The sequence below is a fragment of the Nipponia nippon genome, unplaced genomic scaffold (genome assembly GCF_047370975.1).
Source record: "Nipponia nippon isolate SJK-2023a ecotype South Korea unplaced genomic scaffold, ASM4737097v1 scaffold_3, whole genome shotgun sequence".
Taxonomy (NCBI): domain Eukaryota; kingdom Metazoa; phylum Chordata; class Aves; order Pelecaniformes; family Threskiornithidae; genus Nipponia; species Nipponia nippon.
Window position 1 is genome coordinate 65,005,327 of NW_028262347.1, and position 20,814 is coordinate 65,026,140.

The 20,814-nt window shown below is 39.6% G+C and overlaps 1 protein-coding gene across 6 annotated transcripts in view; it reads left to right on the forward strand.

Moving 5' to 3' along the window:
- DGKI (diacylglycerol kinase iota) overlaps positions 1-20,814 on the forward strand; it is a 227,515-nt gene that overhangs the window by 93,417 nt on the left and 113,284 nt on the right. For 3 of the 6 annotated variants that reach the window (XM_087765034.1, XM_087765040.1, XM_087765039.1), the window contains 8 exons: positions 221-295; positions 2,721-2,777; positions 4,010-4,075; positions 10,182-10,253; positions 10,812-10,928; positions 17,278-17,373; positions 17,674-17,748; positions 18,986-19,081. In XM_087765034.1, coding sequence (XP_087621160.1) covers positions 221-295; positions 2,721-2,777; positions 4,010-4,075; positions 10,182-10,253; positions 10,812-10,928; positions 17,278-17,373; positions 17,674-17,748; positions 18,986-19,081 — 654 coding nt within the window. The remainder of the gene's footprint in view (positions 1-220; positions 296-2,720; positions 2,778-4,009; positions 4,076-10,181; positions 10,254-10,811; positions 10,929-17,277; positions 17,374-17,673; positions 17,749-18,985; positions 19,082-20,814) is intronic. The other 3 variants (XM_087765036.1, XM_087765035.1, XM_087765037.1) reach the window with 3 other exon arrangements.

Sequence of the window (20,814 nt, forward strand, 5' to 3'; positions counted from 1 at the left end):
CAGGCTGGAGTACTGTGGCTCTGTTTTTCATGAAGTCCAGTTCTTAACTGGAAGAGCTTCAGACGTTTTTCCAATATACAGAACAGTTGAGAGCACGAAGAGAGAAAAAAATATATAAGATGTTGTATAAGGAGAGAAACATCTCCTGGTTCACAGCTAACTTTTTTCCTCCTGGGAATAGTGCACCTCCATGCACGCGCGTCTCCCTTTCCTCTTGCAGAAATCTGCTCTGCGGAGGAAGTGCGCTGCCTGCAAGATTGTGGTCCACAATGCGTGCATGGAACAGTTAGAGAAGGTAAGACATTGCCATCTTCTGGAGCCTGACATGGACAACACTCACTTAATTCTTTTACTGAGGTTTCAGTCTGGAAAACACCATATGCCAAATTAGGTTTTCAGAGCTGTTTTGACAATATATTTGCTTAAAAGTTAACTTAAAATTCCAGCTTATTTTTTAAAAAAGATTTCTTCAAACCCTGTGAACCATTAACACCCCCCACCCCTCCCAACAAAAGACCATGGAATGCTTTCACAATTTTTATGATTAAAATACAATTTTCCTCTACTTCTAGATTGAAAATTGAAGTTAGAAAATGCAGTATCCTTTCATGCACAAAATTAGCCTTTCAAAATTCCTCAACTAAATGCAGCATAGTTCATCTTATGACAGCTATACTTATTATGAGCAATGCAGCATAAGATGCTACTATGAACATTTTTCACTGTGTTTACTAGACTGTACTGTTCTGTCCTCAAAACCTTAGAAATTAAGTTCTTGTTCTTAAAATGGAAAACATCAAACCATTCCTTTCTAGTACCATTATTTGGTACTATATCTGTGAGCATCTGTCCTGTTTCTCAGTTCTTTCAAGGAGCTCTCCTTACCCCCAAGTGCCTATAGAATATCTATCACTGAGTTCTCTTCCCATCAGTGATTCTTCTTCATTATGCCTAACTGTTAAGGTGTTAAAGAAATTTCCCCCCACTGTTTTTATTTCTTGGTGGGATCTGTGTAAAGAAATATGAGTGGGAATTTCCCCATTGATTTCATTAGAGCTTCATTTTCACTCCTGTATGTTTTGCAATGTTGTTGCCCATAAAAAGAAAAGTTGATGCATAACGAATTTATAGCAGCAACCCTTTGGAAAGAGTTTTTCCTTTCCAAGTATTTGGACTTGTGTTGACAAATGTCACAGTGATTGCCATAATACCAAGTTGGAGAGGTACCATTTCCACCCCCAATGCTTTTACCCACAGTGAAATTAGCATTAGCACATGCTTTCAGCACAAAATGTTACCAGTGAATTTTTCATGACTTCCTTCATCAGCAGCAGTGCTGACTTGCCATAGCCCAGTGAGCTGGTGGCGTTGCCAGCCGGAGCAAATGAGCACTTAGATAAAACCCATTCTGTTGAGCTTGTTTATGCCTTTCTGGACACCATGAAATTCACCTCTTGGCAGAGGGTTGTTATAAAGTCTGCAACCCTCTTAAACCCTGTGGAGTTTAAAACTGGTACATAAGTCTTCTGCTTGGCCCTCTGCAAAGGTGTAAGTTGTAAGTAAAATAAATAAGCCGGGGGTCTTTCCAGCCTTCCACGACTCAGCAGTGAAACAACGAATTGCAATTCCAAGTGAAGAGCAATGGAGGAAGACTAATAATGCTATGGCTTTTATTTCTTCTTAAGTAATAAGTATTTTCATTTTTTTTTCTCTTATTTTTTTTCCTCTCTCCCTTGAGCTATTATTTTGAAGGCCGTTATTAAATGAGGGAGGAACTTATTTACATGGGAAGGGTTTTATTTAAATTTAGGGAAACTCAGTCCTTCTACTGTCATGACAAAAGCATAGCTGTGCAGTATCCTTAAGCATTTTATTCTTTGAAGCATAGTCAGCTTAAGCTTCAATCCATTTCATTTAGGGCATCCTTACCTCACATATCCTTTGGCCTTTTCACATGCCTGTCTCGTCTTCAGTATATTTGTTTCTTTCTACATCCCCCTTGCTCTTATTTCTATTGATTTTCATTTCTCAAAAAGATTTGGGGTTTTCTCATAGGACTCCCTTGTTTGTTAAATGCTTTTTCTCTTCATCTTCCTAAAAATGTTTTCTGTTCATGGAAGTTCCCGTTGTCCTCTTTGTCTTTCCTCTCTCATCTGAAGGAGGCAACACCACTGCATGAGGCAGTACAATGCTCCCCAAATGGTTTGTGCTTGGGGAGGTGGATAAAAGTAGCTTGACCTAAGCGAAAGGTACAAATTTAGGGTAATTTGCACAGTTCTTCATGTGAATGACGATTTCTCCACAGATTTTGTTTGTGAAGACATAAAGCTGGGATGTGCAAAAAGGTCTTGCAGAGTTAGATTTCCAGCTATTAACTTTTGAGCCCTTAGCTTAAGTCCGCTTTGGTTGCAAATGTTCTTCAGAAAAAAAACAGATGAAGCAGTTTCCTTCTAGGTAAGGGGAGACAGCTTAAATAGTTGAATTGAGCAGGCAGCAATAGCATTACTGATGATGAGGGCTGCATAGAGATCTAGCAAGGAGAATTATTATGGCATATGAAAAGAGATTTTTCTGGCATCCAGGTAAGTTACTTTGTTCAGTTAGTAAAGCTAATATTTTAATAGATAATAAATATTTTGGAAGTCTGGCCTAGATCAACATATTGGAATAAATTCTCTCTCAGCTCACTTTCAGTTCTAACAGCTTTATTTTAATGCCAGATTAATTTTCGCTGCAAACCAACTTTCCGAGAGGGAGGCTCCAGATCTCCAAGAGAAGTAAGTAATGGACAAATGACGATCGCTTTTTATTTGATTTGTGTGCTGATCCACCTGGTGTGGAGCTGCAGCTGTGCTTTTAGATTCAGAGGAGTCTTAGAGTATTGGTTCCCAGTGGGACATGTTCTTTTCCCCAGAATAAATGTAAAGTGAATTCTAGCTGAAGCACTCCATTACTTACACTGACAGACACCATTTCATCTTTCTGTTGTCTCTTTTCCTATTCATTCAGCTATTCTGTCTTTTTCTTTTTTTTTGGGGTAGCATTTCTTTTTTTTTTTTTTTCCTGACCTTTGAACTAGTATTTTTTATTCTTCTCTATTTCGTTCTCCTTCCACTTGCCTCTCCTTTTTTTTTTTCTAGAAGTATCTCTAGTGTTCTAAGATTTTTTTTTTTTTTTAGTAAAAAAATCAAACATTCAAAAACCTTATGGTTTGCCTCCAGCTACTGTATGAATTCAACTCCTTTGAAGGCACTGGGTATTTATTGTTATTATTGATATATTTATATATGTCTTGCATAGTTAGAAGCCAGTGTTTCAAAAACACCTTTAACTTCTATAGTTGATTTAGTGGCCAGCTTGCTCTTAGCAGAGGTAGGTCAATTCCCTGCCACATCGCTGCTTCAGCGCTGGCTGGCGTAACAGCATGGTGTAGGCAGGCCCCTTCTATCCCCCTTGCCTGCACAGAAGAGGAGCAGCAGTCCTGCTCACCCTCCCATCTCTTGCTCACTGCTTGCTGCCACCCAGGAGGTAAGTAGTCCAAACAAGGATAAAAGACTGCTTCAATGACTGCTCCTTCCTCTCCTCCTTCCCTTCTCCTGCATTGGCTTGTTATTTTTTGCACTATAAGGCCATATTTCCAAGCAGAACAGAGAGGGGCCCTGCATTGTGGCTGGACACAGCAGTGTTTGGGCACTTCTGTGCTCTGTATTTAGGTGATGATTATCTCCACGTCATGTAATGAACTTCTTTTTGTGGAAGAGTACTGAGAGAGTAGTTGTGGCCATGTTTCAACATGGATAAAGAACACCATCTTATCCTTATTCATCCTGCAGTTTTGGTTGTGTCTGGGGTTTCCCGCGGGGACTATTGCATTTTCATCCAGAAATGATTGCATTGGCTGAAGGGACCTTTCCTTTGGTGACTGTAAACCAATTTCACACAAATGGTACCCTTTGAGTGCAAGCTGTCATTGCTTCCTATAACGTATTTTTTTGTCCTTCTTTTGCAGAACTTTGTCCGGCACCACTGGGTGCACAGGCGGAGGCAGGAGGGGAAATGTAAGCAGTGTGGAAAGGTAAGATTTCCAGTGCAGCGCAAGCACAACACTGGGCACTTATGAATTCAGGGTAGCCAGTAGGTCCTACCAGTCTCTAAAATTTTTCTATCCTAAACACTTGGTCTCTCTTAAGCAGAAAATGACAAGCCTGATATGTTGATTGGTAGCAGCCCTGATTCCCATGTGGGAAGAGAAAAGGCAGCTGCATCTGCAGGAATGAGCACATCGTGTGTCCTGGGACATTGCACTGCACTGGCTGGTGAAAATGAGGAGGAGGAAGGCTGTGGCTCCTTGAGCTTCTTTCTTCATTAAGCTAACCCTGTGCCAATATGGTGTTCTCACAGTGCTGTCCTCTTTGCCAGAATTGTGATGGCCTGTTTTTTCAGGCTCCTGGAAGAAGAAAGGCTGTTGCTTTCTTTCTGCCTCAGCAGACTCTAAGATTTGTGAGACTGTTTCGCATTTCCTCTGCTCCATAGATTGTAAAAGTTTATTTCTAAAAAGCTATAAAAAAGGGTAAAAAGTATCTTAGCTACTGAAGACCTTTCTTCTGAAATATTATGAACCCCTGAAATTTGTTGAGAGATATTTAAAAATTAAATTAACACAGGGGTTTAACTTCCTTTCTCTAGCACTATATTATACTTTTGCCTCCCTCTTAACATCAACTAGTAAGAAAGACTGTGTCTCGTCTCCATGGCACAGCACTCAAGTTAGAGGAAAATCAGATTTGTATCTGGATACTGATGTAGATCACCAGCTACCAGCTGCAACAAATCATGCAATAAAAATGTGATGCCCTTTTACAGCAAGTAGCATGTGAACAGTGCAGCAAGGCACTTTGCATGCAGCTTTTTGATGGTATGACTCTGTAGTGATATTGCCTTCCTCCTCTGCCATTTTGGCCTGGATCTCCCATAGATGTATTAGGAGTTGATTTTGGAATGAGAGTACTTACTGCCCATCGTATCAAAACCTGTGCTGGGTACGTTCACGTGGGCAACATGGACCAGTCCATCCCAAAATTCCTATCAGCCCTGACTGATATGGAGAAGTTCAGAGGAAATCACCGTTTTCCCCTTAGATAAGAAATATTCAGTTAAGACTAACATGGGTGTATTGTAGTAGAGTTGTTCTTTGTCAACAAACAGAAAGGATTAGGGAAAATTCTAACAAGAAAAAAAAATCCCATTGTATTTATTGGCCAAGCAGTCTCCTGTTACAGCAAAATGCTTGTCTGTCTTGTGCTCCCCTGTTACATTCCTAATACCTCTGAGTGAGAACCGTCTTTTATATTCTCTTATTATGCAAGAAAAATGGAACTATCATTGAAATGTAATTGCAGTAAATTTAAAACAATGAAAAAAAGTATTATTCATTGAATACCTAATGACTCTGGTAGATCTCATTGTTGTGTAATATTAGTCCTATCCCACATCTGGAATTGGGTGGTTAAATATTTTAATGATCATTAATAATAGTTTGAGTAAAGAAAGTAGAAATGAACATTTAGGATATACCCATCTCATTCTTCAAGTCATAAGCCAGTGGAAAGGAATTAATGCCCCACAGCATTTTTAGCGTGGCTTTGTGGCTTTATATTTTGTGTGCCTTCTGTGCCATGGTTGACACTACCAGAGAGCTGGAGAACAGAGATGTCTATGTCAGTGTTTCATCTCAGAAGTGCAGTTTGGAAGAAATTTTCCAGATTGTCATTGCTTACCACAGTTCACACATGAAACAGTCTTGTAGCAAATGAACTAAATTCCTTTCGGATTGAACTTAATTGAAAGTTAACTCTGCAGTGGACATTCAGTCCACAGGACCAGACTACAGCTAGTCAAAAATAAAATTCTCTGAAAATCCTTGGGTACAGTGTCCTCAGTACCAACAGAGCTTGTGCTCCCACTGTTACACGTCACTTGCTAGCATAAATACAGCTTATGTGATCTCATCCAGACTTCAGTTTTCTTCTCTTCTCCTTCCCAGGGGTGATTTCACTGCTGTACTGCAAAAGTACCATATGCAGAAATCAGTGCCAGGGAAGGGGGGCTGGAAAGTCTTGTTCAAAATCTTACTGAGTGCAGTGGAACCAAATGATCCGTTTCTGTCTACTTGCTGTGATGATTCCCCTTTTTTGGAACTGGAGGCTGTAATGGAGGGATGGCCGTATCTCTGAAGACAAAGTACCATTGAGCCCAGTATTCAACAGTGGCTTATTATGGAAAAGCATAAGTAGGGGCAGGTGTTGGTCATGTATCCCCAAAACAGTCTCCTGGCCTCTAAGAATTTCTGTCTCACGAATTTCCAGGAATGGTGCCTTTATATTTAACAGCCTATGATAACTTTCTCTCCTGTGATCTTGTCTAGTCTCTCCTTGAGTTCCTGTAAAGTTGTAGCATTTACAAGATCCTTTAGCAAGGAATTCCCAGACTGAACTACATGCTGTGAGAACCTCATTTTGATTGTTTCACACCTGTCACTTACTGTTTTTTTTCTAATGCTCCATAGCTCTTGTGTTGGAAGCGATGGTAAATAAAAGCTCCCAAACCGCATTCTCTACACCGTTCATGATGTTTAAGAACTCATTTCTTTCTCTTGCAGGTGGGAAAAAAAGATAGTTTTGTAGCTTTTAGCTCTTATTAGCTGTTTGTTACCTGGGATCATCAGAGAAATTGGGATTTGACTTTTTTTTTTTTCTTTATGTAATACAACATAAGAATGTTCAGACCATGTGGCCCAGGATCCAGGCCATGACTGTGTGCAGTAATAGAAGCTTAGGGATGAATGCAGATTGATCTTTTATTCATATAATTCCAGTTACCAGTGGCTTAGGGATTTTCTGGGACTAAGAATGCATCTGGACCATCATGCTAAACAGACACTTTATTTCTTTCTACTTTCTGTGGTGTCCAAAGCAGTGTGTCCACTATACACACAGTGTGCAGCTACAGTGTCTATCTCTGTTACTGGTCCCTTTAAAGGCCTGTGGATTGATGCAGAGCTGTATGTTTCCCCTGCATATAACGGCAGGATTGAAATTTCTAGTAGTTGAAAGGCAATTCTTTGCTATTTTAGCAGAGGTCACTATCCAAGTGCTTCTCTTGCTGTGTGTATTTGAGTTGTAATAATACCTGGCTCTCCTGTGGTAATGTTGCATTGGAATGTCTCTGTGAGCATTAAAAAGGGAATAAATATCATAGGAAAATACATGCGAAAATAATTAGTAGCCCTAACACTGATGTGAAAATACTCTTTAATAAGTACATTTGAGAACATAACCAAAACATGTTGGAGCTAGTAATCTCTATGTGCTCTGTTTGTGTGCATGGGTGTCTATATTAATGTGGACTTTGATCCCAATTGTTTCGACAGATTGTAATCACCAACACAAGCTGGGGATTTAGGTGCTCTTTTCCTCCAAATATCTTTCCTGTGGTATGCACAACTGTTTACTTCCGCAGGAGCAGCTCACAGCCTGGGATTTCCTGTATTGTACAGGAATTGGGTGCCTGTGAATCAGGGCTAATCAGGTACTGTTAGGCTGATATTCTCACAAAGGTGAAATTAATTTTCTGTCCCAAAATTTCTAAATTTTTGCAGAAGACCTCCTTGCATGACCCAGGAGCAACATAGCTGAATTTTAGTTTTCCTTCTCACTGAGAGAAGGCAGAAAAGATGATTTCTGGTGGAATATGGGGGGCTCCAGCTTTTCAACCTGATAGTCCCCATCAAATCTCACTGTGACCTGCAGTGCATTGCTTTATTTCATCAGTTCCTTTATTTGTAAAGCTAGCTTTCAAATAATTGCTATCTTACCTCAAACATGTATCCTTAGGAAGAATTAGCTCACATTTGTAAAGCAATTTGAGGAAGAAAAGTGGTGTTTCATTGCTACTTATCGTTAATATGTTTTTATTGCTTTCATTTTCTCTAATGACTCCCTAAAAGCCAAATGGCTTACTGAATAAATGAAAAACGGTCCATCCAGAACCAGACAAGCTGCTCAGTCCATATGTTTAAAATACATCACTGATGGGCTGTGGAATTTAGGTACTGAATTTTAGGTTTTATTAGCGGAGGTTTTGGGAGAGAAGAATTTTTCCCCTGCTTGTTACAAAGCCAAACAAAAGAAAACATTCGTGCCTGTGAGGCGCTGAAATAATATTTTTTAATATACTTCGGGACAAGAAAGAGTAAGATTTGTAAGCAACATTAAGAAGCACTAGTCTAAGTGAATGAGAACAGAGCGTTTCGTCTAGTGTCAGACCTCCGTTCCAGCACTCATGTCATCATACTGTCACTCTGTTTGTTCTTGTGCCCACACCGAAAGGCAGACTAGAACTACCCAGCCAGAAGCAGCTGGCCAGCTTGTCTTTGTGAAGCCATTTGACCACGCTCCATTACTAAACCTGAATATGCCTGATGGCCATCGTTATGAAGAATTTACTCTTTGAATTTCTCTGAATGTAAAACCTGAGGCATTAGGGGAAGGATTAAAAAAAAAAAAAATCTAGGCAGAGGTGACACAAGCCTCTTTAGGAGTAGGCCTTAGTTGGTGGTGTGGTCCACCTGGCAAGCTGGTTTGAATACATGCTGGGGACACCTGAAGAGGTAGCTGCAATGTGCACTTCTGCATGCCAGGCAGATAGGGATAGCCTCCTCCTCTTCAGAATATTGATAAGGTTGTCTTCAACTATCCCATCTGGACAGATTGTAGCTCAGTCCTTCACTTAAACAAGACCAGTGCATCTCTGGATGCGTTTTTGGTTGTTCATTTAATTCTCCTTCTTCGTGTGCTTGACGTTGTCATTGCACTGAGCACTAATAGGGTCATTTTTCCTGCAGGTGTCCATCTTCCTGTTCATTTCCACAGCAACTAGGATGAGAAGGACCTTAATTATAGAAGCTTTGAGGAAATGTCCTGTTAGATGTTACTAAATCAGATTATTATAACTCTTTGCACTGGGTCTTGGGTATTGCCCAGCATGTAGGACATTTAGGTAAAACTCAGCTCATTCAAAAGAAAACTGGCTCACAAATTCATGACTTGGTAGAGAGACTTTCAGTTAGAAAACTCTTGATGGTGATGGGCTACTTAATGTAGTAGAGAGGCTTGATAGAAGCCAATGAATAAAGGATCTAGACAACTGCAGATCTGAAATAAACCTAAGCACTGAAGGTGACTATGATAAACTGTTCAACAGAGTTCTGGACTTTCCATCTCTGTAGCCATTAACCCAAATGATTTTTTTCTCTGGCTAAAATAAGCTTTAACTGAACACAAATTTTCAGGCTGTAACTCCAGTTACAGCATTTGTTGCCTGTGTTACATGCAAGAAGTATATATATGACCCAGTGGTCTTTTCCAGCCTTAGAATTTAGAGTAAAGTGATATGTCTGCTGAAATTCTACAAAAATTAAACTATTCTGTGGGAGAATAAAATCTCATATTTGCTGGTAATGGTGCTTTTTTCTCTTTAAAACTCTAAAGAAATATTTTCTCTTATGTCTGTCTGATTTGAATCAGACCGTCTTGGTTTTTGGAACTTACTAAAAAGATTTTGATCTGAGTCAGCTCAATAAAACAATAAACAATTTCCCAATCAGAACATTTCCACACAGACATTGTAGTTGATTCCACTCTGTATTAAAAAGAAAAAAAAATCAACAAAAAAACAAAGAAAAGCAAAAGGAAAATTCAAATTGTTGCTCATATTTAGAGCAAAAAAGACTGCAATGAGAGAATGTTCTGTTCAACCGAAAAATCTGAATCTTATTCAGGTCTGTAGAAATCCATTGAAATAGGCATTCCTTCTCTGCTTCTTCTCCCTTTCCTTCTTTTTAACTACAAAAATTAAGAAAAAGCATAAAATTTTGGAGAAGTGTCTTTAAAATGTGTGCATGAAAATGGCCTAGTTGAAGAACCTTCTCTGAATCCTGTCATTATTTTATCCCCTCCCTCCCCCTACCTCCAAATGCTTCGTATCTAAGAGTGTTGAGGCTGAACCAATGTATCTGACTGCAATGAACTGATTTAGCCTAGCATAGTCATCTGTCAAGAGTTAAAGGTATAAATTTTCTTGTAGCCAGGAGGAATTTAATCCTTTTTTCCTGCTTATTCTAGGGCTTTCAGCAGAAATTCTCCTTCCATAGTAAAGAGATTGTGGCCATCAGTTGTTCCTGGTGCAAGCTGGCGGTAAGTGGACAATACTCAGGGAGACCGGTAGCAGCATCACTGGGTTGTTCGCACTGCAAGCAATTTTGTTTATCCTGGCTCTCAGAGTTCCCTCTCTGTGAATCACCCCAGTTTTGCCATTTCTATTCCTTTTGCTCAAAGACACCATAACTTCACCTGGCTGACATGACTCCTCTAGAAGAGTCTTGTTGCACAATGTAGTTGCTGGCTACCTCCCATCAATGCCTGCTGCTGCTAGCTCAGAGAGCCAAAGAGCTCTTACACACAGCTGCATCAAACTAGGTTGTGGTCTTCAATCTGTGATCTGTGTTGGGTGATTTTTTTTTGTTATTTTTTTGGGGGTGGTGGTGGTTTATTTTTTGTAAGAAGGCATGGCTAGGGAAGATCATCTTCAGTTATATGTTCCTAAGACTCTGTGGTTTGAAGGACTTGAAGATGATGGAGTTGGGAAAGTTGCTCCAGTTTTTGTACCGTCGACCTCTTCTTCCTCGCCATGCTTCCCCTTTGTCTTTGTCTTTGTGGCCTCCTTATTGACTCTACTCTTTTCCTCTCTTCCAGTTTCATAATAAAGTCACCTGTTTCATGCTACATCACATTGAGGAGCCATGTTCCCTGGGGGCTCACGCTGCTGTCATTGTGCCTCCCACCTGGATCATTAAGGTGAAGAAACCTCAGGTAACTGCATGCTGATGTCTGTTTCTGAAGCTGTATGGCTGCGCAGGGCCAGCCTGGCTTTGCCGCTAGGTACTCCTTCACTAAGGCATGCTTGCTCAGCCCTGTCTCTATCCCTGAAACCCAGCATACATCCATGGTGATTATGAACCTGTATCCTCCTGCCCCTCCATCCAGCCTTTCAGTAGGTTTCCCTGTTTGGGATGATTAGCAACAAACATGATTTTTGTTCTGAGCAAATCCAGCTCAGGTTTGTTCCTCTACCTGTGACTTCAGCGAGCATACTGCAAGAAATCTCCTGTGTTGTAGGCAGTCAAGCATGTTTCATTAAATAGAGCTGAGCAAATACAGGGAAAAACTGTCCACAAACATTCACTTGAAGCTTTGGTAATGGATGTGGTATGTTTTAGATGGGATACTGTCTTGTGCTGAACACGATAGGGAGAAAAGGTATCCAGAAGAGAGCTGGCCAAAAATTAAAAGGGAATTCCCATCATGCAAGAAGTATTTTATTCTTTGAAAGTCTGTTTTCACTCCAGATTGAACTGAAAGAAACAGACAAACACACACTGAACGTATCAGGGAGCCAGAAATGCTGGTTTTATTTCAGAAGCATTGAAACAAGGTGTGGGGTTTTTTTTTGTTGTTTTTTTTTTTTGTTTTTTTGGTTTTTTTACTGAAATGAATAGTGTCTGGGACATTGAAACTTTGCACTCATGTTTTCTTGTAATTTTCCTCCAGAAATACTGGTTATATCAGGCACTGATGTGCAGTTTTACATTAATGTGTCCATCCTTGGGAAGTGAGCCAGGGCTTTCTGGCTCGGTGTCCTGATTGGCAACAAGAAGCAGAGAAGATCAGGCTGTAGGCAAGGCACGGCACTAAGACACAAATAGTCCCATGGAACTGGTAAAAGGTCTGAGTTGGGACACTGGTCAGTTTTCAGTTACAGTCTAGGGATACGACTGTCAGATTTGTGTGCAAGTAGCATTTCTAACAAGCTGGATATTAAAGACAAGAGCGGGGGGAAAAGAAAAAGTATAGAGTAATCCAAAAATTGACCGAAGAGACCACTGTTTCTCCTTTAGGTCCAGAGTAGGTGAGGTCCCTAGCCACCTTTCCTCTGAGAAAAAAGGTTTCTTTTGGAATTTGCATTTTTTCCCCACACTCTTCTTTTGCTGTTAGTTTTACTCCAGCCTCCTCCAGAGAAATCTTTTTTCCTCTTGTGGAAGAGTCCTTGGCAGGGATTTAATCTTCTTGGCTTATTTTCAGCACCTGTGTGGTATTTGGCACAAAAATGAGGCTGGCTCCTTTTCTGTGTCCTTAAAGAGACCATATGAACCATTAGTCTTAAGTCTTTTGGTCCCTGGGCTTCTCTGCAGACTGCCTGGAAGCTCTGCTTTGGGCATTAGCCACAGAATTGGTAACTTTAAGGATTTGTGCTCTGGAGGGGGATCCATGAGGTAGAGATCCTTGGGCTAGGAACCACTAGGAAGAACTTCCTAACTGTTGCAGTTCAGATCTGGAAGCTGGGTACTGCCAAAGTCCTTGGGCATCTTGTACCCTAACCATTTAACTACAGCTAACCCCATACACATGGGAGATAACTGATCTGAGAACCAGCTTCCTGTGGCCAGAGGTGCTACCCTCTTCCTAGGTCTGATAAGGAAACAAAAGCTTTTTTCACCCAGCACATATTTATAATTCAGATTGTTTTAAATCACCGTTAAAAAAAAAAACCCAAACAAAACCAAAACCCCTTTAATATGTTTTTGAGTATATTTTCTTACAAAAACAAAAAAAGTTTATTGACTTTTTTATATCATTTTATGGTTTACCAAAACCCCTTTTTGTGAGCCAGAAATACACTGCAGTCACCATTCTCTTAACCAAGATCAGTAAAAGAATATTAAAACCAAAATTACTTTTAATTTTAATAAGAAGAAAATACATTAGTAAAGATAGATGTATCCATGTCTGACCTTACTAAAAGAAGCCTTTATTTGATCTTTTGAATTCTTACTTAATTTAACTTTGAGTAAAAAAAAAAAAATCGACACTTGTAAATTTTCTTTTGATTTGGTATTTGGTAAAAGCAGGGTACCTTCCTTATAATATTTTTAGAGAGTTTTCTTTTTTGTCCATTAATTTTTCAGAAAAGTTCAAATAAAAAATAAATCTGATCCAATTAATTATAATTCATAGGAAAAATGCCTTTAAATAAAGATTTAAAATGTTACACTTTAAGAAAATGTTATCTTTGTGTGCCTGAGTCATGAGTGAAGTAGTACTTCAATATTCCGTCTCCATTGTGTCTTGAGTCCTTGAAAAAACTTTATCTTGAGTAACTGAAGCATTAGAGCAAAATGATATTAAGCACAGACAATGGGCATATTTCCATGAAACTTCTTAACAGCACCCATTGCAGTGTTAGTTCTGGGGAATGCATCTTTATTGCTGTAGAAAATACTGGTCATCTTTCAGATGTGTTTTCAGATTTTTGGCAGAAGTCTTGCTTTCTTATTTATTATTTTTTTAGGAAATATTTTCTCCCCTCCTGTTGTTTCTGGCCAGCTCTACCTCTATGTATTATGACCTTCTTCACCCTATATGCATGTTTGGTAAACATTATCAAATATTGACTGCATTCATTCCACAGAATACAAACAAAATATTCAGAAATTTTTGTTAATTAAGATGGTAAATAAATGTGTAGCCAGCAATCTGTTTTTCACATATTCCACAATCAGAATAAATTTGGCTAGCAGCCTTTTTCTTATAAATTATTTCCTCAGCTCTAATTAACTACTCACATTGGTCACAGGCAACTCCTGAACTGAATTCCCTGCTCATATGAAATCGATTTTAGTGATGCCTTCATCCTGTTTGCTGGTTGTTTCTTTTAAGCAAATAAGATGGCTTTTTGTAGCAAAACCTTGCCCTGATTTGTAATTTTTATTTCTCTTTTTATTGCTACAAAAATGGTTTTCCATGCTTAGTTTGTACAACATGGGTCACCACCTTTCAAATATTGCGCTTGAATAAAGAGAACACTCCCCATGTGATTACCAGCAATGTTGTGGTAATGAAACATTATGGTGTAATTGATTAAAGACAAATCTCTGCTGACAACCTACATTCTAAATGGGGAGCTTTCGCTTCTTGCAAGCAATTGATTGCAAGATGAAGAATATTCAGAATGGTTCAAATAGCTTTGGGATTGGTGGTAGCCCTGTATGTAATGATCCATTTACATGAATGGAAAACTCCCAGTATCTATTCCATGTTATTCATATTGTGAGACACTTCTGTAACTTCTTTACTGATTTCCAGTGTTTCTGTACTGTGTTAGCAGCACTTTGATACCAGTTCTGATTTCCTGGGGTTCAAATCAATTCCATCTCCTAGTTTGTGAAAGCAGGTCACCCCTGTTGACTGGTGGTATTTTGTTACAGGGTGAAGTTTGGTAGCCCAAGTGTTGTTAGCTCTAGGAATGGACTTGCTGTGCTTATGTTGTGGGAGAAAAGTAGATAATAAGGAGGATCTGGCTGATTAAGTCTGTCTTCTGTTTGGGAAGGCAAAGGCAGTAACTAAAATTCCAGGGTTTTTTTCTGTTCAAGGTGAGTAAACATGGTGTTTTCTTCTTTTCCTCCTTTGAGGACCTTGAAAAAGTGCTAGTGAATATTTATACTTCTGGGTTTATCTCTGTTTCCTCAATTGCTGAGTGCAGCTGGCTTGCCTGATTGTGGTTTGTGAGCAACCAGAAGATGGTCAAGATTGGCCTTCCCACAGGTTGTTCATTAAGTCATTTGAAGCCCAGCATACTAACAGGCTTTGAAAATGAAAGCTGAAATGTTGTAAATGAAAAGGTTGAAAGGGTCTGTTGGATTTGCATGAGAGAGTCTGTGCCCGTCACACCATCCAACATCATGCAAAAAGGACTCCAGTTCTTCTGTTCATCTAGCTAAGTTTGTTTAGAACTATAGTGACCATGTAATAATACCAAAAATCTCTCTTTAAGATGGCCAAACTGACATCCACAAAGGAGAGGTTTCCTCTCTAAAGGCAAGTTAGGATTTACATATGGTGCCCATTTAAAGGTATGCTTTGCTATCAGGTACTTCACTGAATAACACTATATGTTTATAAAATACTTATCACCTTGTCATGTGGACAAGGTACTATGCATCCATTTCTTCAGTTTAATGTGCAAAGACTGATGATTACTTATTGGCTGTTATTCTTCTGCATGTTTGCAAAGAGAACCTGCATATGTTGAAGCAGCTTTTTTGCCTTTCATCTGCTATGGACATGCAGTTGCAATCATTATAACAAAGCTGTAGGTTCTCTTAACACTGTAGGTGTAGGCATGTTTAAAAAAAAAAAAAAGTGAAATAACATAATTGTTATATAGCATATTTTATTGCCTTTTTGAGTGTGGAAATGAAAAATGTTGTAATAATGAATGGAGGCTTAGAATAAAATTTTCTCTAATATAGTTGTATGCCTCTTCCCACCCCACCCATAGGCAAGAAAAGAGACATGTTATAATGGGATTTAATGACAACTACATTTAAACCTTCTTTTTTTTTTTTTTTTTTTAAATTAGTCAGGATTTTACTAACTGTTTTTGCCCTTTCCAGAAGAATTTCACTGGGCTTAGGTCCATCCATTGTGGAGGTGATAAAACAAGTACAGTTCTTCTTCCAGAGGTACAATTAAATACTTGCCTAGTATAATACCTAACTTGAGTTACAGACTATGATTTGCCAGCAGAATTCACTGCACTTTACCAATAGGATAAGTATTTTGAATTTTAAACCTGGAGAGACTGAAGCACAGGGAAAAGGCTTGATATGCCCATGACCTTTCAGCAGACCACTGGCAAGACTGTGGATAGACTAGATCTCCTCTCTCTGTCATGTGTTTTGCCCCATGCCAGGAAGAATCCTTCAGTAGAGAATGGCTGAGAAACTAGGCTAAGGCCCCCATGGGAGGCAGCTTTGAGAGTAATGTCCTGTACCTTTATATTGACATAAAGACTTTTGTCTACAGTCAGTCTGACTACTGAGGTAGGGCAGTGAAAAACCATACAGATGATATTGCCAATGCACTTCCATAGTCAGTGTGGTCTTTGTGGTTTATCATGCTTTCAAGATCACTTTGTGTCAGAGTAGGGAAGAGTACGAACACTTCTTTATAGATGGTCTCTCAAAATATGGTCTAAAAGGGCAAAAGTCCTGTAATGACTCTGCAGAGCTGTCTTGTCTTCAGTATTGTCAGTAAGCAACACAGCATGACTATATCCTGGTCCACAAGGAATGTTGAGAGGTGACAAAAAGCTTGGGCCCTTGTGCTCTGCAGCAGGTTTCTCTTGGTCTGGATGAAAAAAGACAGTGTCTTTAGGTATTTGAGTTAGATAGCTGTTAGGTTTTCTAAGTTTTCAGAGATGTGGAAACAATAATTTCCATATCTGGTTTGTCATACTGAAGTCTTGAAATTCTGGAAGTGGTTGTTAGGTATTAAACAGAATCTAGTAGCGATTCTTGTTAATGTTGGTTATCAAGCAGGATTAAGGACAGACGTCACTGCTTACAGATTTGATGATCTCTGGTCATTGACTTTTTTTCATTAGTGGTACACTTTTGAATAAGATCAGGACAAAAATGAACGTTTGGATGAGCTGAGTGGATCTTGCTTCCCCTCTTGAAGCCGGGAAAAAAAACAATAAACTTTCTTCTAATTCCCTGTATTACTTTATTTCCTGGTGATGGCTAGACTAGAAATTGAAATACTGAGAAAATATTTACAGTATTTCCTATAATACAAAATTTCAATCCTATGGAAAGGGATAGGGTTTCCTGCAGGTATGACTTCAGTTACTGAATTAAAATAATTAAAAAATAGGAGAGATTTCCACTTTTGGACTGTTCTTATCACACCAGAACACCTTTTGGTTTGGTATCACTGAGCAGGCTATTTCCAGCCTGGAGAATAGCTTTGATGCAAGTCCTATTTTGATAGGTTCTGCAAAAATACAAGCAGTTTTATGTTTTTTTTCCCATGTAGTTAAGTGACATTGTTATTTAAAAACAAAACAAATGAAAACCCCACAAACACCCCCCTCACCCAAATCCTTAAATGTTAACAATTCAGTTTGTTCCTTAGCAGATGATTACACAAGTTTCTTGATAGGCTGGAACTGACTCCACAGTGCCAGCATCATACGCCATGGTGGCCTACGTTATGTTGAGTCATAATGGTTGCCAGAGCTAAAATTTGTTGTTTTCTTTCCTAAAAAAAACATGAAAAATATCTCATTTATCATGTTTTTTATTACATCTTTATGCAGGTGGTCTCCATACCAGGAGACGAGCCTGATTGGGCAGGAGACTGGAGCCCCGAAGGGGAAACGGGCGTCTCCTACCCCTATTGGGAGGGTTGGCAGGTACAACATGTGGTGTTATGTGAGTCTATGGGAGCATCTGATCTTTTTCCCCCCTCACAGCGTGGGAAAGTTTCCAGTTCCAAAGCACCAGTCTGGTCTCCGTGTGTGGCTTTCTCCATAAACGGTGGTGTGGAAGTGTAAAGCATGCAGCGCATGTAATTTAAATCTCGAGCATGTGCCAGATACTCTTATCATTCTCCAAGTGGACATGCATGGAAGAGCTTCGTAAAGGGGCTCTGTCTGGGCCTGTCTTCTAAATTTTGTTTTGCTTTTCATGTATTCTTTTTTCTTTTGATGTAGAACTCACTAAAGACTTCAACACGGCGAAAGAAGAGAACATCTTTTAAAAGAAAAGCCAGCAAAAGAGGCAATGAGGTAGGTATTCAAGTGCTTTGGAAATCAGGCTCCATTTGTTTAAATGTCTAAACACAGACTTTAAAGTTTAATTTTTTTACTGCAGTGTTTAATATTTTTTTTCCACTGGAAAATTCCACACTATTGAATTTGTTGTGAGAAGAGATCAGTTTTGATAAAACTTGTATGAGAAGTTTTATTTGCTGAGTTGATTTTTTTTCAAGAAACAACATACCGGGCTCATGAAGGAGCAGCAGCCTAATGAAACAGCGTTCCCTTGGGATGTAAGAGACTCAGTTCAGACCCTTGGTTTCCACTAGGCAGAACAAGGGTGTGAAACTGGGTTTGTGAAATTCATGGTGAGTGCACTGATGCAAGGGTCTGGTCCAGTTTGAGGGTGTCTCCCTCAGGACATCTCATATTGGAAATATTCTGTTTGTGTGAAAATTGACATTGGGCCACAGAGAGAGAGAGAAAACAGCTGAATGATATGATGGTTTGATTTACCATGTAGCTTATAGAAGACCTTGTTTCTAGACCCTTCTTAGGTGTTTAGTTATATAGATGAACACCAGCCTCATGGGGAGAGGTGGAGGGAGACTCACCTCTGCATAGCCAGAGCTCTCTGGTTAAGGTCCTCACTTGGGTGGTGGGAAAACTGCAGACCAGAAACTTGAATCTGTGTCTGCCACAGCCCAGAAGAGTCCCCTCACTAGTGGGCTTTCTGGTGTCCTGCAGGGGTAGGGTGTAGGGGGGTAAATAGCTTCCTCATTGACATGTCATGTTTGACCTGTGACATTTGTTCAAAGGTGGGAGGGCTGGCAAGGCCAAGAATTCAACAGCAGATCATCTGCCACTAAGTGCTGATACAACTTCTCTGTTAGATGGAATTAATGAAATAAGTAGTTTATCGCATTCTATTTTCCATTGGAAAATTGTTTGTATTAGAAATAGCACTTTATCTGACACATTATTAGTGCTGTGTGAATAATTGTTTTTTCTGGGGAAATAACATTGAGTAAAAATTTAAAATAGTTTTGTGCTGGCCTAAAGTGATTTTTTTTTTCCCCCTCTTATCTTCTTACTCAATTGTCTCAGCTGGATAAGTTAGTCCCAGCTGAGCACACCATTAACACAGCTGTACTGTTTCCAGTACCTGAGGTAGTTTTGTCAGAGCTAGGTTGGGTCTCCTGCATGTATTATGCCAAGGAAACATACATAGCTTGTACTAAAGCTGTTTCTTGCTTCCATTTCTCAGGATAACAAAGGTCGGCCATTTGTGATAAAGCCTATCTCTTCTCCACTCATGAAGCCGCTGCTGGTTTTTGTCAATCCAAAAAGTGGAGGGAATCAGGTAAGAACATCATCTGGATCCAGGTCACAAAGTTTTAATTTAACAACAGTGTTTCTGCAAATGAGAATAGTTTTTGGTGAGTCAGATAGGAAGAACTCTATGCAACTGAATTGCGGTCCTTAGAAGAGGTCCTTGCTGTTGAATGCCCTTTCCACTTCAATGGAATTGGATGGGTGGAATAGATACTTGAGTATATGAGCAGTTGTATTCCTATCTTCAGATTCTTGAAAGTAATCTAAAATGATAGTTTGGAGGTTTTCAGAAGACTTAATCTTTTCACAGAAAATGTAGATTGCCAATGAAGTCTTAGACTTTTATCCAAAAAGTGATTTAATTTTACTAGGAAGGCCTAGTGAAATTAGTGAATGTAAAATGACACATTCCTTTGGCATTTAAAAAAAAATCATTACTGGTCTTGTACTGTACCATGGAGAACCAAGTTTCAGTGACTAACATGATCATGCAGCAGACTTCTTTCTTAGGGTTCTTGGAATTAAAACTTATGCAAGTGAAAGTTTTGCAGATTCATTCTGCCACTTTTTGAATATCAAATAACCTGGGTGCCTTTTGATAAACAAGGCCTTCTGGTTGAAAAGAAAAGATTGATATAATATGTAACAGAGACCTATAGTGCATGAAGAATGGCATAGCTGCTGCTCACTTTCTCCTCTGTTAGAAGGATAAGGGAGGATATCAAATAAAACTGCTGAGACTCTGATTCAAAACAAAGAAAAAAGTTGGTCCTTCTCACAGTGTGTAGTTCAGCTGCATAACTCCTTGACATAGGATGTTGTGGATGCTAAAAATTTAAATGGGCTGAAGGAGAGATTTGGAAGAGGAAACCCTGAAGGTTACTAAAGTCCTGGACCCCACTCTGGCTCAGGAGCTCTATGAACTGCAAATAGCTGAGGCTGGCAGAATACCTACAGCAAACATCACATTTATTTTCTCTGTTCTTATACCCTTTTCCTAGGCACTTTGACTACTATTCTTGGTTCTCCACTTAGGGGAAGGTGTCAGACAGAAGAGCCATGCCTCAGAAGGGGGAGCTATCGAAAATTCCTGACTTGCACACCCTAGGCTATGTCTGAAATGTATTCTTGAATTACTTTGAAGTACAAGCTGGCCCCATGGGGTTCTTACGCCTCTTCTGTTAGTAAGAGATCCTGCTGCTTTGTGTCTGGGCAGAACATGAAGGAAGGGAATCAAGTGTCTGGCATATGAACCCAGATGTTTCAGAAGGCAGAAATTATATGTTTAGGTGATGGGCTGGTCATGCTGCACTGAGGGAGCATTGGGGCAGCTGTAGCCCAGAGTCCTTGGCTCCTGCTTCATTAGATGGTAGAGGGCTACACGTATGAGTGTTCATGGTGGTGACGGTGAAGGTCAAAGCAGTGTCTTTGCTTGGATGTTGTGCAGAACACTGTTCAATGTGATGGTGACTTTGCCCACAAGCTTGTTCAACTTCTTGCTGTCATGGATGGCTGAGGGTGGTGTGGGATAACAGAGATTTCTTGTTGCAGGTGGTGAGAAGTAGGAGAACAGGTTGCTGTGGGAGCTCAACCTTTGGTCTGACCCTGAATGCCTGTTCTTATGAACCATTAATGATGTGTTGTTAAATTTAGTCTATATGTATTTATACGCACCCTGCCCAGATTGGTGGGTTGCTATTCTATAGAGCAGTCATCTGCTATGCCAGCTTCTAGTTTGTCTCTTTCTTGGTTTATGCTTTT